The 14,800-nt window shown below is 37.7% G+C and overlaps 1 protein-coding gene across 2 annotated transcripts in view; it reads right to left on the minus strand.

The window, feature by feature from the left end:
• osbpl10b (oxysterol binding protein-like 10b) overlaps positions 1 to 14,800 on the minus strand; it is a 42,980-nt gene that overhangs the window by 10,752 nt on the left and 17,428 nt on the right. For both annotated transcript variants that reach the window (XM_056762230.1, XM_056762229.1), the window contains 3 exons: positions 10,815 to 11,037; positions 9,946 to 10,088; positions 1,575 to 1,721 (listed from right to left, as the gene is read on the minus strand). In XM_056762230.1, the coding sequence (XP_056618208.1) occupies positions 1,575 to 1,721; positions 9,946 to 10,088; positions 10,815 to 11,037 (513 nt within the window). The remainder of the gene's footprint in view (positions 1 to 1,574; positions 1,722 to 9,945; positions 10,089 to 10,814; positions 11,038 to 14,800) is intronic.

The raw sequence follows: 14,800 nt of genomic DNA on the forward strand, positions 1-14,800 counted from the left end.
GACTGTCATCACAGGAAGTTTGAGAGCCATTTGAGAGCCATGTCGCCAACACCTGTAAAATTGTGTTTTTCCATATTAAGATTATATCTAAACTATGCCATATGCTGTCACTGTCAGATGCAGAGAAGTTAATTCATGCATTCATGACATCAAGACTAGATTACTGTAATGTAATGCACTGCTGGGTGGTTAACCTGCAGGCTTATAACAAACACACCAACTGGTCCAAAACACGGCAGCTCAAGTTCTTACACATAAAAAAACAGTATGAGCCCGATTCTGTCAACCTTGCACTGGTTACATAAAGCATCGCATAAACTTTAAAATCTTGCTTATTACCTATAAAGCCCTTCATGGGTAAGCTCCTCAGTACTTGAGTGAACTCCTGTTGAATTACAGTCCTTCACCTGCATTATGCTCTCAGGTGTCCTGTCAGTTGGTAATACCAAGAATTTCAAAATCAAGTGCAGGTGGTAGATCCTTTTCCTATCTAGCGCCTAAACCTTGGAATATTCTTCCCTTCCTTGTCTCATTGCTCCAAGGCAGTGGTTCTCAATCTCTTTTATGGGTTAAGTACCCCTTTTTATGATTTTTTCAAGCCAAGTACTCCTTGACCAGACAACAACATTTTACCTTAAAATTCAGAGAGATGATAGTCAAACAGTTATTATTTCTACATTTATTCATTTATGTTTTATGCATCTTTGTGTAGTCCTAATTTCATATAAAAATACTATTATCATAATTTATTGATTTTCATTATGTAATCCTAAATGTCAGTTTCTCTCACGTACCCCCTGGAGTACCCCAAAGTACTCCTGGTGGTACGCCTACCCCTATTTGAGAACCACTGCTCCAAGGTAACCACAGCGAGGAGGATGCAGTTCATGCCCAGACCTGAAGGTAGAGAAGACAATGAGAAGCAACAACCTGACAAGAGCTGAGATGATAGAGCTGGATAAGGAAGGACGCAGCGACTTGACACGTCTTCACTGCAAAATCTCAAATTTTGCAGTGAAGATTATTAATAATATTCGATTATTAATGATTATCTTAAATCTATTATTTACATAATAAGTAAGTTTATTTGTTTTTATTTAGCCTTGTTGTGCGAGCACTGTCGAGCTTGTGCAGAGGCAGCAGCTTTTGCCAGAGGGGAACTGGAATCCCCTGGTTGGGCCTGGGTTCTCCTGAGGGTTTTTTTCTCCATTCGAGTTTTGGGTTCCTCGCCACCCTTTTTCAAACGGTTTTGAACTATTTGCCTGGCCGGGGGGCTGCTTTAGAATTCGAATTTTAAAGTTCTACATAATTAATACTGCATATAGGAATTTATAGTCTGTTTAATATTTGACTTGTGTTTGTCTCTCCTTTATTATAAATGTGTGCTTTCACTGTGTCTGCATGAGGGTCTGTGTGTGTGTCTATGTCTTCACCTTTTTCTGGTTTTTACAGGTATAACTTAAATAGTTTTGCTTATAGTCAATATAGCTGGTCACATGGAGTATTATGCATGCTAGATCTCCTGATGGGCAGTTTCAATAGAACAGCGTCCGTGTGTGTGTGTGTGTGTGTACCCGTGTGAGGTCCATGCCCAATTTGAGCTGAGATAAGAGATGAAGAATGATGCTCCTCTGTTCATCCAGGACTCCGAGATCTTCCTCTTCATTGTCCTCCGAGTCTGTGATCTCCTCGCTGGAATCCAGTGAGTCTGGACTAGAGTTCTGTAATCACACAGAGAACAATTTCTACTGAACACTGCATCTATACATTTGGATTAAAAACAGGTTTTCCAGGATTTCCTAAACAAGGGACAGATTTAATTTACAGGGAAAAAAGCGCGAGAGCTCAATTTCAAGAAAGCACCGATGGGAGTTAAAATGTTTGCGGGTGTTTTACTAACAAGGTGCACATAAAAAAACACAAGATAATTCCCTTAATGACCAAGGCAATCTACCCAGAGCCGCGAAAATTAGTTCAGGATTTAAGACATGCTGTTTGGGCGCAAGCTGTAAATACGAGTACATTGACGAGTGCAAACCTTAGTAAACATGTTGAGTGGTTTATTTAAATACTCTCCTCCCATAAAGTTTGCGTCTGGACAGGAAACACCAATAAGGATGGTCAAAAAAAGGTGTGTTTACACATTCCAGTGCTAATTTTCTCAGCATGTCTTTAGTTAATCATCTATTTAAGCCAAAAGAGCCATTTGCGTTGCACTATTAGTTAGGAAATGTCAAATAAGTTGAAACCTACTTCGTTCAGATATAAAGCACTTTCTGTGTTTATCAAAGATAACTTCTGCATTAATTATTAGAGTTCATTTCCAAAAACAGATAAATTGCAAATAAACTATTAATATATTGTTTATGTTACATACTGTACTTGTACTTGAATGGTTTATGTGCAAAAACATATTTTCTACAAAATACAAAATCTACAACCAGTACCAAACTTAACATTGTTTAAATTATATTATTATATACAATAATACATTTGTATAGATTATATTTTCCAAACTGAAAAACGGCAGATGATTTTTGGTCGTTCAATCTTGGGTGGCTAATGTAGCCGACCCCTTCCGTCACTCATGCACAAATGTTACATTGTTCCTAATGCATAATGTAAAGAAGCGCTCCAGAAGTGTCTGCCCCAAAGCATCATGGGAAGTGAATAAAAGCCTCTCTTCCACAGTGTTGACAGATGAGTGAAGATCACGTGACCTTTTCTTATTGGAGCGCTCTTCTTTGCTTTCTAAGGCACACGGATGTAACGCAGGGGGAGCAGATGGGATTTAAACAGATCATAATATGATTTGACTGTAAAGTAAAGCAGTAAGGTTTTGCCACAATCCCCAAGGTAAAGCTTAAGTCCATTGCCCGTGGCGTTATGGTACATCTTTATTAGATTCTCTCGCAAACCATTTATCAGATTTTCCCTTCCTGGTTTCTCTCTGGGTGATGAAAAAGAAATAATGTGTTCCCAGCTCAGCGAGCCGAATGGGACGTCCCCATTTGGAACTGCAGCGATCGGCCTGAATATTTCATAAAACAAGTGCAGAGCATTTTCTCCCCACACGCCACAGACATCATAGTTTAAACAAACACATGCGGATGAGGCCACATTCAAGGTCATACATCCAGAATCAATTAAAGTGCTCGCGATGCAATATCAATCCCAAATACAACGTTCCATGCTGTCGGTCGTCACACGCAGTGAATGATTCAGTGCTCGTGTGATCAATTTAAAGTCACCCGTCTCTCTGTGGACGCTCATTTGGGTTGTTTTGTTTGGTTGGTCTGTTGATCAGTAGCAACGTAAAGCAATTAGCCGAAAGTTGGATAGAAGCCAGTAACGCAAATCAAATCAAAGGTAATTAAACACAGAGGTTTGAGAGATGCAGTGGAATGAAGAGGCAGCAGACCGTGGAAAGTGCACTTGAAGTTTATTTGTCAACCATCATGTTCTCAGATTTAGGTCACTTGTAAATCTTGAATGACTCTCTGCTCTCCACAAAACTAGATTTCCATTTATGCGTTTGGCAAATGTTAAAGAAAGTGAGTTTAAGATGAAATGCCCATTGTGTTATCACAGCCTCGTGTTTTATCAAACCAGCAATAGGAAAATATTCGCTACTACAAAAGAAAAGTCCATTTCTAGAAATCCTTTATTTTCTCTAAGACAAAGGTGGCTGAATAAAACAATGGCTTACATATCCGAGCAATAAAATTGTGGAATCTGTTAAAAATGTTTCCCCAAAATATTCTCAACGTGAGCCAAGAAAAACACTCCGACAAAGAATAAAGGTTCCAACTTTTCTCACTCCCAGCGGTCCAATGAGTCACTCCTCATCTGTGAACATCCCACACTAAAATCAGGAATGAATATGCATCACTAGTAAGAAAAAAGATCTCAAACTTACATTCATTTTGGGCTGATTCAGAAATGAGCTTTAATAGTGGCGGTCTCCACAAAACTCTCTTTCACCAACTCTCCCTTAACTCTGACACGCTTATCTCGCTGTCCAGCTGTCCCTGAACCGAGGAAAAGCTTCCCCCCCCCTCCTGCTCTCTCTCTATCTCTCTCTCTCTCTCTCTCTCTCTCTCTCTCCACAGTCATTCACGCAGCTTCTGTCTGGACTTGCCACAGACTGCTTGCACAATTCCAGGTGGACTTCATAAGGTTTGTTCACAGTACAGAGAAATCCTCAGAGGACGCAGTGACTGACGGGAGGAGAGATAGAGAGATTAAAACTGAAATCCTCAATCACTCTCAATCTCTTAAAGCCCCTCCTACCTCATTTAAAATGTGTGCTTCTCAGTGACTTCTGTGTTTGTTTGTGTGTATGAGTGTCTGCGTGTCCGTGTGTTTGTGCATGTGCATATTGTGTGCGTGGTGTGTTTTGTGTATGGGGTGTTTGAATCCGTGTGTGTGTCTGTTTTCTGTGTTTTCACCTTTTTTTGTTTTTACTTGTATAGCTTTAGATGTTTTGCTTTTGTCAATTATTTCATGTACAGCTGCTTTGTAACAATGAAAATTGCAAAATAAAGTTATAAATAAAGTTGACTTGACTTGATTTAAGACTAGCATAGTTACTGTGATCTAATCTGTGGTCAGCAATTCACCTTCAAAATAAAAGTTCTGTCATCATTTACATGACTGTAACACGATTCAAGTATGGAAGGAAGGAGTCGGGAACCGGAAGACATTTAAACAAACATTTAATAAAGTAATAATAGCCGGCGGCCCCTCACGGACGACCGCCGGCGCAATAACATTAACATAAACATAAATACAAATACAAACACAAGTTCGGGCCCGGTCCTCTCTCTTCGACGATCCGGTCGCTCGTTCCTTTTATATTCTCCCATCTCCTACGTGATTCGAGGCCGGTGTGCGCACAGCTGGCGCTAATTCACAATTACTCACCGGACTCGAACCACGGTCTCGCCCCGCCTACTCTACTACAATGACATTTGTCATTTCAAGCCTGGATGACTTTCTTTCTTCTGCAGAACAAAAAAGATGATAAATGTTGGTAACAGAAAAGCACAGCCCCTCCATTCACTTTTGTTGTAACCAATGCAAGTGAATGGGCGGCTGTTATCGAAATTCTTCAAAATATCTTCTTTTGTGTTCTACGGAGGAAAGTAAGTCATAGCGGTTTGAAATGACGAGAGGGTGAGTAAATGATGAGAGAATTTTCTTTCTGTAGGGTGAACTGCTCCTTTGATTTGCACTGAACATTTATTTCATTGCATTTTATGAGTGCTCAACGCTGCACAGAAAACACTGAAGGTTTTACTAAGCATTTTAATTTTTTCCAACTTCCAGGCTGCACTTCTTTCTGAACACATCTCTTTTACTCGCCGTATGCTTTGATACCGAGAAAAAAACAACATTAACCTAACTTTTCGAGATTTAAGTCTACCTTACAGTATATAGAAACAGACCCATGCTTTTAAAGGGATAGTTCACCCCAAAAGGAAGATTCTGTCATCCTTTACTGGCCCCTTGTTATTTCAAACCTGAATGACTTTCTTTCTCCTGCAAAACACAAAAGAAGATGTTTTAAAGAATGTTGGTGACCAAAAACCATTGTTCCCCATCGACTTCTATAGTATGGACACTAAATCAATGCAAGTCAATGGGGACCAACAGTTTTCTTTTACCAGCATTCTTCCAAATATCTTCTGCACTCTTTAAAAAAGGCGCTTAAAATATTCCACAAAGAACCATTAAATCAAAGATTATTAGCTCTTTCTTATCTTTTTAGTATCTGAAGAACATTTTTTTGCAGACAAAGGTGTTAAAGGTTCTTCTACTATGGCATTGTGAAGCATCTTTGTTTTTGAGAGTGAATGGAATTAAAGAAGCATTTTTATAATCTAAAAAAAATTATTCTACAAAGAACCTTTTGTGAAACGGAAGGTTTTTCTATGGAACCATTTAGCCAAACATGGTCCATTCAGGACATGGTGCATACATCTATTTTTCAGCATTTCGGTCAAAGACACATTTATTTATTGAGGACAGCATCTAGACAGAAACGTTTAAGTATAACTAGTGTACTGAAAAAACAGATGTTGAATAAAGAATAAAATGTACTGTGTGATGTGTTTAATCTCCATGTGGTTTTACGATCCTCACATGATCCTCTCCTGCACCTCAGGAATCTCTTAAACATGCGTGTGTGTGTGTGAGGAAACGTTCAGATAATATTAGTGTACTGCATCCTCTATACTGCATCCTACACCGCCTACTGTTTTTGAACCGATGTTTGCTTTGTATTGTGCATTATGCAATGACGAATGTGTAAAATGACAGTATACTGCATTATTGCTGCACATCATTTTGGCAAAAGCATGTTATTGATATTTGCACACTGTGAAAATAAAGTAACGCTGCTGTTTTTCAAGCAGTAATGTCTTATGCTCCAGTGAGGGATGAAGGAAAGTGACAGGAGTCTAAATCCTAAATCTCTGTGCTTGTGTAGTAAAGAGTGCGTTTGCAGTTCAGGCTACAGATGCTTTCATACAGAATGCAATAAGCTGTTACACTTATGAAAATAACAACCCTAAAAATCTCAGGACAGGCGCTCACAAAACGCACACAGCTGACCCCGAGCAACGCTGCAGGAATAAAACACTTGAAGTAACATGAAAGACTCATTCGGGTGTCAGCTGACAGGTCTGGATCATGTGACCCGACGTCACACTGAAGCTGAAAATAGCATGTGGGATTAAAAAAAACACCGTCTTCATGAATAATTGATCAACATCAGTTCATCTATAGGGGAGGAGTTAAACGGTATGCAAATAAAATGTATGCGGTGAGTATACATTAATAAAGAATAAAAGTCCTCAATGCACTCCATCATGATAAATTTATGCGGTCATGGCGTAAAATATCTTATGTAGGCCTATCCCTGGACAGACCCATCTTTTTATATCTTTGAAAAAAAATCTAAAGTTTTGCCATCTGTCAGATAGCCAAACACGTCCCACAAATGCAACCCAACACGACCAGTGAACACCCACAGAAGCCTCAGAGTCATCTTTAACACAAATACAGTTCCCATTATAACCATTCAATCCATTTAAATGACTGCGTTGGTTTATTTTTAAAGCAAAGTGGGCCTCAATGTTTCAGTTTTCTATAAAGGATCAGATCAAATGTGTACATTTACACAAACTTCTCCTTCCTGCTTCAGAAAGTCGTGACAAGTAGTCGTGACTGGATTAGTTTGACTGCTCTCCGGCGCCCTCTGCTGGTCATCACGACGACGTTCACACAGTCAGACGCCACAGTCCCGTCTTACACAACGACAATCTGAATGTTTCACGAATTTAGACAAGAGTGTAATACACACAAGCAAATGCAAGACGTTAATGTCACACTATGACAAAGATGACACACATTGTTTTCACAGGTTTGTCAGGGGAGATAACAAAGACGCATCAGTCTCAGCGGCAGCGCTGCTTTACGTTCTGTTTCACAGTTTGTGAATTCACAGCAGAGAAATGTTGAATAAATCGCTTAACTGTTCGTGGTTTGTTCTCTTCGGCAAAGTTAAACAGCGCTTAGCCACGCAAAAGACATAAAAAATATATTTTTAACGATTTGTATTATTTAAAACATTTATTTAATCTCCAAATACCACGACCATTGTTTATCAATCCTAAATGTAGTGTGTTCCGGGCCTTTATTCGTGTTTTTGGTTCATAGACCATATTATAGTTTCAATTTAAACCAGTTCAACTCCTATTTTAAGATTTAGAATCCATCACAATGTCTGTGATGACCTGACTGTCCAACATTAGTCCTTAAAGGGACAGTTCACCCAAAAAACAAATTCTGTCAAATCATTTTCTCGCTTTCAAGTTGTGTCAAATCTGTATACATATCTTTATTATGATAAACACAGAGAAGATATTTGGAAGAATGATTGTATACGAAGTTCTTGGCCACCATCAACTAACATAGTTCAAATGTTAACATAACATCAAATGTGCCCAAACAGTTTGCTTTACAAAATATCTTCTTTTGTGTTTAACAGAACAAAGCAATGTTTCCTACTATGACTAATATCGATCAGAACAAAACACTTTACAGAATTGTAAGTAACTTGAGGGTGAGAATATGAACTCATAGTACACATTTACACAGTTGTCTACTGTAAAGTATTGTAATTGTTACTTGTAATGCGTCATACTGCCATGTTGGACGAAACTGCAAGTTTTTCACTTACTGTTGCACTTGTGTATATGGTCGAGTCACAATAAAGGGATTTGATTTGATGAAGACAGAATTTTCATTTTCGGTGAACTATTCCTTTAAGAAGAATTTATAATACATTTTGACATGGTGTTGAAAATTTTAAATGAGGTGTTTTAGGTCAAGGTGAATATTAAATGCAACAGTTCGTTTTGGTCTATGAATGTAATCGGTGATGTGGCCAAAAGTGCCGATAATGTAAAATAGCACCGGAAAGGTTTATTGCTTATATCACTCCAGTTGTGAAGTCTTTGCTCAGTATTGCATGTTGCACTTATTGGATATGGAGACATTATCTTGACTACAGTATGTCTCGTCTAGTATTCCTGTAGCCGAGTTGGCGGATGGATCAATTTCCAGGGAAAACACATACCGGAGGCCTACTGATGAAAAATCTGTACCCTGAATACAGTGTAAGTCGCTGTGGATAAAAGCGCTTGCCAGTTGCAAAAATGTTAAACGTCAGTTCATCCCTTTTTTGCATTATTAAGATTTGCATTATTTTATTATTTGCTGTTGCTTGAGTGTAACCTATAAACAATCCTAATAAAAATATATGGGGGGAATCAAAAAATGGGACCCAAGCGCCTCTGGGCACGCTGGAGACACTTGGAATATGATGGGATTGATGGATGGGGCTCATATGAACTCACTAGACAAACCGGCTCATTCATCAGAACATTTCACTGTGTGTTGGCACAGGTGATGTCACATGTATGCTTCAGTCGATGCTTCACAAAGCACAAACTACGCATTTTCGACATCACCATAGTGTCTTCATAATGTTCGACAGTGATTTATAGATTTAATGAGACGTAAATGTTAAATGAATTAGAAACATTACGCGGGGTGTGTCGCAGAGGAAACATAGCAGAGATTCTGTCTGGTAAAGTGGCGCTTGTTCATCCTCACAGCCGACTTAATAACACACACACAAACACACACACAAACAAGGCGAACGCAAACTGAATGATTTCCCTTCAGGCACGCGCACACACAAATTAACTCACGTTTATAACAAACAAACAAACAGATACACTGTGAAGAAACGGCAGATTCTCTCCAGAGGCATGCAGGCGGATGAAACGGAGACCGGGGAGAGAAGGTATCCAAGAGGGGCTGGCTGACTCATTCACGCTCCAGAGGCATTGTGGGTATCCTCAGACCCCCGCCACAGACGCTAAAACTAGAACACGTCCAATTAGCCCTCCGTTGCTGTAACACCCCGGCAGGCATACATACGCACAATAGCAAAGCCTCATTTTCAAGAAACTTCTCAAAGGCGCGGCGTGGTCTCTACGGGAGACTTTTAAATGAGTCAGAGTCCGCTCTGATTTTTTGGGCACTATCAGATGAGATGAACAGAACTCAGTGAAAGTTGTACCCATGGAAGATCAACTCGCTTTACACATCATTCATTTTACCAGTAACATGCGGAGGTTACGGAGCTGAAAGCTTTATAATGATACGGATGGATATAATGACTGTTACATCGCAGGGGCGTTTTCTCGGCGGAAGCGGCGGCTCAAAGTATTATAGATGAGAAAATAATGGGCTGTACAAGAATGAAACAAAACAGATATTATAAAATAAGAGGATGAAAAGTGTGGAGTCACTTGTTTATTGAAAGTAAGGGATGTGAGGAAAAGAGAAACATGTGTTTGTGAGTACCTCAGTGTCTTTAAAAGGTTCTTTATTCCTGTGTGCTGGCGAGTTCGGCTGATGTTTAGGAGATGTGTCGTGAACTGTCAGTTCTCCGTTCTTCACATGGTCATCTGAAACAGGTTTGGGCCTTGACCAGCTAGAGATGTTATCTGCACACAGGATATTTTCAGTTATCTTTCACAGCATAGGTTTGAAGTGAACTAAATATAAATTTAGAGCCAAGTAAAAAAAATTATATATATATAAAATAAAATAAAGCAAAATAAAATTAGAAGTAAAAGGAAAATAAAATAAGTAAAAAATAATTTAAAATAAAGTACAATTATAATTAAAGCTAAATATAATTAAATTCAAATTAAATAATAAATAAAGTAAAAATAACATAAAATAAAAAATAAAGTGAAGCAAAATAAAATAAAATAAAATAAAGTAAAATAAAATAAGAAGTAACTGTAATACAAAATAAATTATAATTAAGTAAAATAAAATAAAGTACAATTATAAATAAAACTAAATTTAATTAAATGAAAATAAAATCATAAATTAAGTAAAAATAACATAAAATGAAAAATAAAATTAAGTAAAATGAAATGAAAAGAAATAATGTAAAATAAAATAAAAAAGTAATATGTGGTAAAATAAAGTAAACATGAAAGTAAGTAAATAAAGAAAATAAAATAAAAACAAGTGGTGCAAAGAATGGCATTCAAATCTTAAAACAAAACTTAAGTTAGTCTTTAAATATGCTGCAATACTATAAATTAGACAACTGCAATGCAACTTTATAAAAAGCGCTCTATAAATAAAATGGAATTGAACATGAATCTACCATACATCACACATGCCAGAAGAAACAGACAGTGCTATATTCTCGCCTGCGTTAGATCCCTGCGTGTGTCCGTGGGTGATGTGTTGGGCGGCTTGGCACACGTTATGCTGAAGGATGCTCAAACAATCACCCAGACAGCTCAGCGTGGCTGCAGATGTGGCCTTCAGGAGGAGCAGATCCTGGTCCAGGGAAGAAAGCGGCCCACGACTGGGCAGGGACTCGATGGAGTTCACCAGGTTCTTCTGCTGACCTTCCGCCTGGGACATAACCTACAGAACCAAGAAGATCATAAACCACTCAGACTTTGCAACATCATCATCCATAGGCGTAATTTGCGGGACATGTCCCCACCAAGAAATTTAGAAATGCTTGGGGAAGGTGTGTTGTTTAGGGGCCATTTAATACCTAAAACAAAGTAGCCCTCGAGTAAAGGCTCGATTAAAATACTTAAAAAGTTGCATTTTTATGTTTTTAATGCAGTTAACAAAGTGTTACACAACAAATTTTACTTCTTTGAATGCGAAACAGTACGACTGGTGGCCGAACACATATTATCGTGATGCGAGGGAGGGTTTATGATGTTTGTTGTCACATCTTTTCCACTCAGTCAGTTCGAGGGTAATGACCGTGGGCTTTCTGTGGTGGTGTTGATGCTGAAGATCTCTAATGTAAAGTGGCCAGACAGCCTAAGATGAGAAGCAGAGACCTGCACGAAGTGACTCATTACTGGAGGTCTCTCACTATCTCTCTTTCTTGTTCAAACCCTTCTGTGATTGCGACACCATTACAGCACAGCTGTGGCCTTAATAGATAAAACTTAACGCTCATGCACGAAGAAACATTTGATGAGTCTACACACGTCCCTCTGAAACCTGTCAGGTCTAATGCAAATCAAAATACCAGATGAATGAGACACACAATACACAGAAGATGTGGATCCACTGCATTGCTAAAAGTACATAGACATTTCCAGTTGATGTTTGGATATTTTATATAGAATCAAGCACAGAGCCAAATGTTATTAGTCTCCATAGACAAATATTATTAGTAAAACATAATGTACCGATAAGCTCAGTAACATTCAATTTATCTTTATCATAACATAACACCAATGTTTTACTTTTGGGGCTGGAGCATATCCCTGAACATGTTTAACAGGTTAGACTGTATTTGGTTCCCCAAACTCTGACGTCGGTTTTTAATAATTCACTCGAACAGTGATATCCGTCCATCTCTGTGGGGATTTTAAAGGGGTCATATGGTGCGAATACGTGTTTTTCTGTGTCTTTGGTGTGTTATAAGCTGCCCATGCATGTATTAGATACGTAAAATTGCAAAAATAAAAGTATCGGAAGGAAAGATGCATTCTATCTCAAAGCGAATGCACATCCAGAAAGGCTTGAAACGCCTCCAAAACGTAACCACACCACCACAAATCTACGTCAGTTGGTGGTATGATTTGATTAAGACACTTACAGTAGTGTAAGTACAATTGCTTTGGAACCTGGGGCCAAATTCACAAAACATTCTTAAGAAGAAGATTATTCTTATCTGCCATGTTTTCTCTTAAATTCCAATTTAAGAAAAAGTTTGGAATGTTATGTCTTTGCAAAAAAAGATTGTTCTTTAAATTTTCTTAGAAAAATTAAGAAGAATCCAAATTCTCAAAACTAAAGCTGTCGTAAATATCATCTTAAAATTAAGACAGCCTCACGTTTGTCTTAAATCTCAAAAGGTAAAATGTTAAATACGTGTATTTGGTTGGTTCACATGTGACGTATATTGTGTTGAGCCGGAATCATAATTTTGACGTTTACTTATATAATATAATAATAAGGTCTAGATTCACTTTATAGTGCTTTTTACATTATTCTGGGACAAAGTGACTCGAAACGGAGAGGTTCACAAGTCTTATGTCGTAGTAACTTCCAAAAAGAGTTTAAATATTTTTTTATATTATTATAAGTATATTTTTTAACTCTTGCTAACATAGGCAATTAGCTAACAAGTGATTGTAAATGCCGTTTAACACATCACATGCTAATATATATGCTACATAAGAATGCGATGTTCATTTTAAACACATTAAGTTTATTGTATAGATAAACATATACAGTTACCACACGCGCAAGCTAGTTAAGTCATTTTATTTTATTCTTACGACAAAAATTAAGATATTCTTAAGAAAATATTCGAGAATGTTTTAAGAAATGTTTGAGAATTGAACTTACGAACATTCTTACGAACTTCCTATAATTTATCTTGCGAAAGTTCTTATATTTTGTCTTAAGAACATTTTCGTGAATCTGGCCCCTGATGTTCCAAATATGGTAAGAGGAGTTACATTTCAGTCACACGCTTGCAGTATTCAACCAATCACTATGTACTGGTTAACTGGCAAATCAGAGCACACCTCGCTTTTCAGAGCGATGAGCTTTGTAAAAATTCTGCACGTTTCAGAGAGGAGGAGATACAAACATGCCCGGTATGTGAACCTTAAATCATGTATACACATTACATTACATCTAAAACAAACCATAATATTCATTTTAGACGTGTCAAATGACTCCTTTAACAATCACTGTTTGTCTGTTAGCACGTGGCAAACTTTGTGCGAGGAAGAGATTCTGCGGCTCAGCTCCACCAAGTTCTCATAAAAAATGTATCGAGCTCTTTATTCTCTCTCTGATCTGTTACTTTTTATGTGAGTATGAAAGGAATGAGACATGCATTACAGCCGTCACCTGCTTCTGGCACAGAATTCCCATGTCTCCCTGCACACAGGTTCTGCATTGATGATGCAACAGCTGGGAGATCACACGCTCGCAACTGCAGTGTTTTATAACACCGCGTGAAAAAGGCAGTCCAAAAAATCATTACAGCAGACAAGGATCTGCTGTATGGCATAAAATTGTCATTATAAATCCATCCTATCAATTTAAACTGTCTCTTATTTTATTTTATGGAATGTTTTAAGAATTATAAATGTGCCTTTTGCAATCTAATTACAGTTCATGTTGACTATAGGAAAACTTAAAAAACTATTAAAAAAATGCTTGAACATTTCCATTGTTTTATTGTATTTTTATGCGTTTAAAGTCCTTTGCATGTGCAGTTGTAAAGTGCGTTATAGACCGTTTCATCAGACACGCGCACCTGAACTGGAGTTAACTTATGTATGTTTGTTTATCGGTCTGACATGTGTCCGTTAATATAACTATTTCAAAATTAATTTATATTATTATTGTATTGTATAATAATTGTATTAAATAAACAATTTGTTGAATATTGTGATATATTAATTTTATCCAATAAATAATTTGTTGAATGGGTCCTGTAGTTTTGTCACATTTAAAGAGAATTTATGAGACATTGACATCTAGCGGTTGAGCTTGGCATCGCAGTCTAAATTCTAAATATTGGAGAGGCAAGTTTAGCCAAGTAACGGTTCTTCTCGCTTTCTTTGGCTTGCTATCAGAAATCATCTACAGGCGCTCATTTGCGAATATGTAACAGAAGTTAAGGGCAGTCCACGAGCGCACGCATGCATAATGTTTGTTCATGTTGTTGCTTTGAATAAATAAAATTCTAGTTCCCTCGTTTTAATTTTGCTTTCAACATCTCAACTATGTTTTGACCTGCAAAGTGTTCCTAGCAAGAAAAGTTATTTATTCAAATTTCTCAGTCATTGTCCTCATGGCTGGCTGGTCTGTCACTTCTACACGCACCATTATTTTACCATTTATTCTTTCCTCCTGACATGTAACAATGTTACAGATACTTGGCTAAGATTATAAAATCCAACAGTCTGTGACCATATTAAAAATCTGGTGTTTTGCCTATGAACCTGGAAATAAACAAAAGCAAATAACACGTCATTAAGATGGTGTGCTATTTTTAGGTCATTTATCAAACGGAGGCATGTTTGTGACATTGACATGTTATCTCTTCCACTGAAGGACATGCTTTATACTTTTGGAATAATGCTGAAATCGGCGTGCTTGAACAAGGATCAGGCTTTGCACAAACCCG

Source organism: Triplophysa dalaica, chromosome 12 (assembly GCF_015846415.1).
Source record: "Triplophysa dalaica isolate WHDGS20190420 chromosome 12, ASM1584641v1, whole genome shotgun sequence".
NCBI lineage: Eukaryota > Metazoa > Chordata > Actinopteri > Cypriniformes > Nemacheilidae > Triplophysa > Triplophysa dalaica.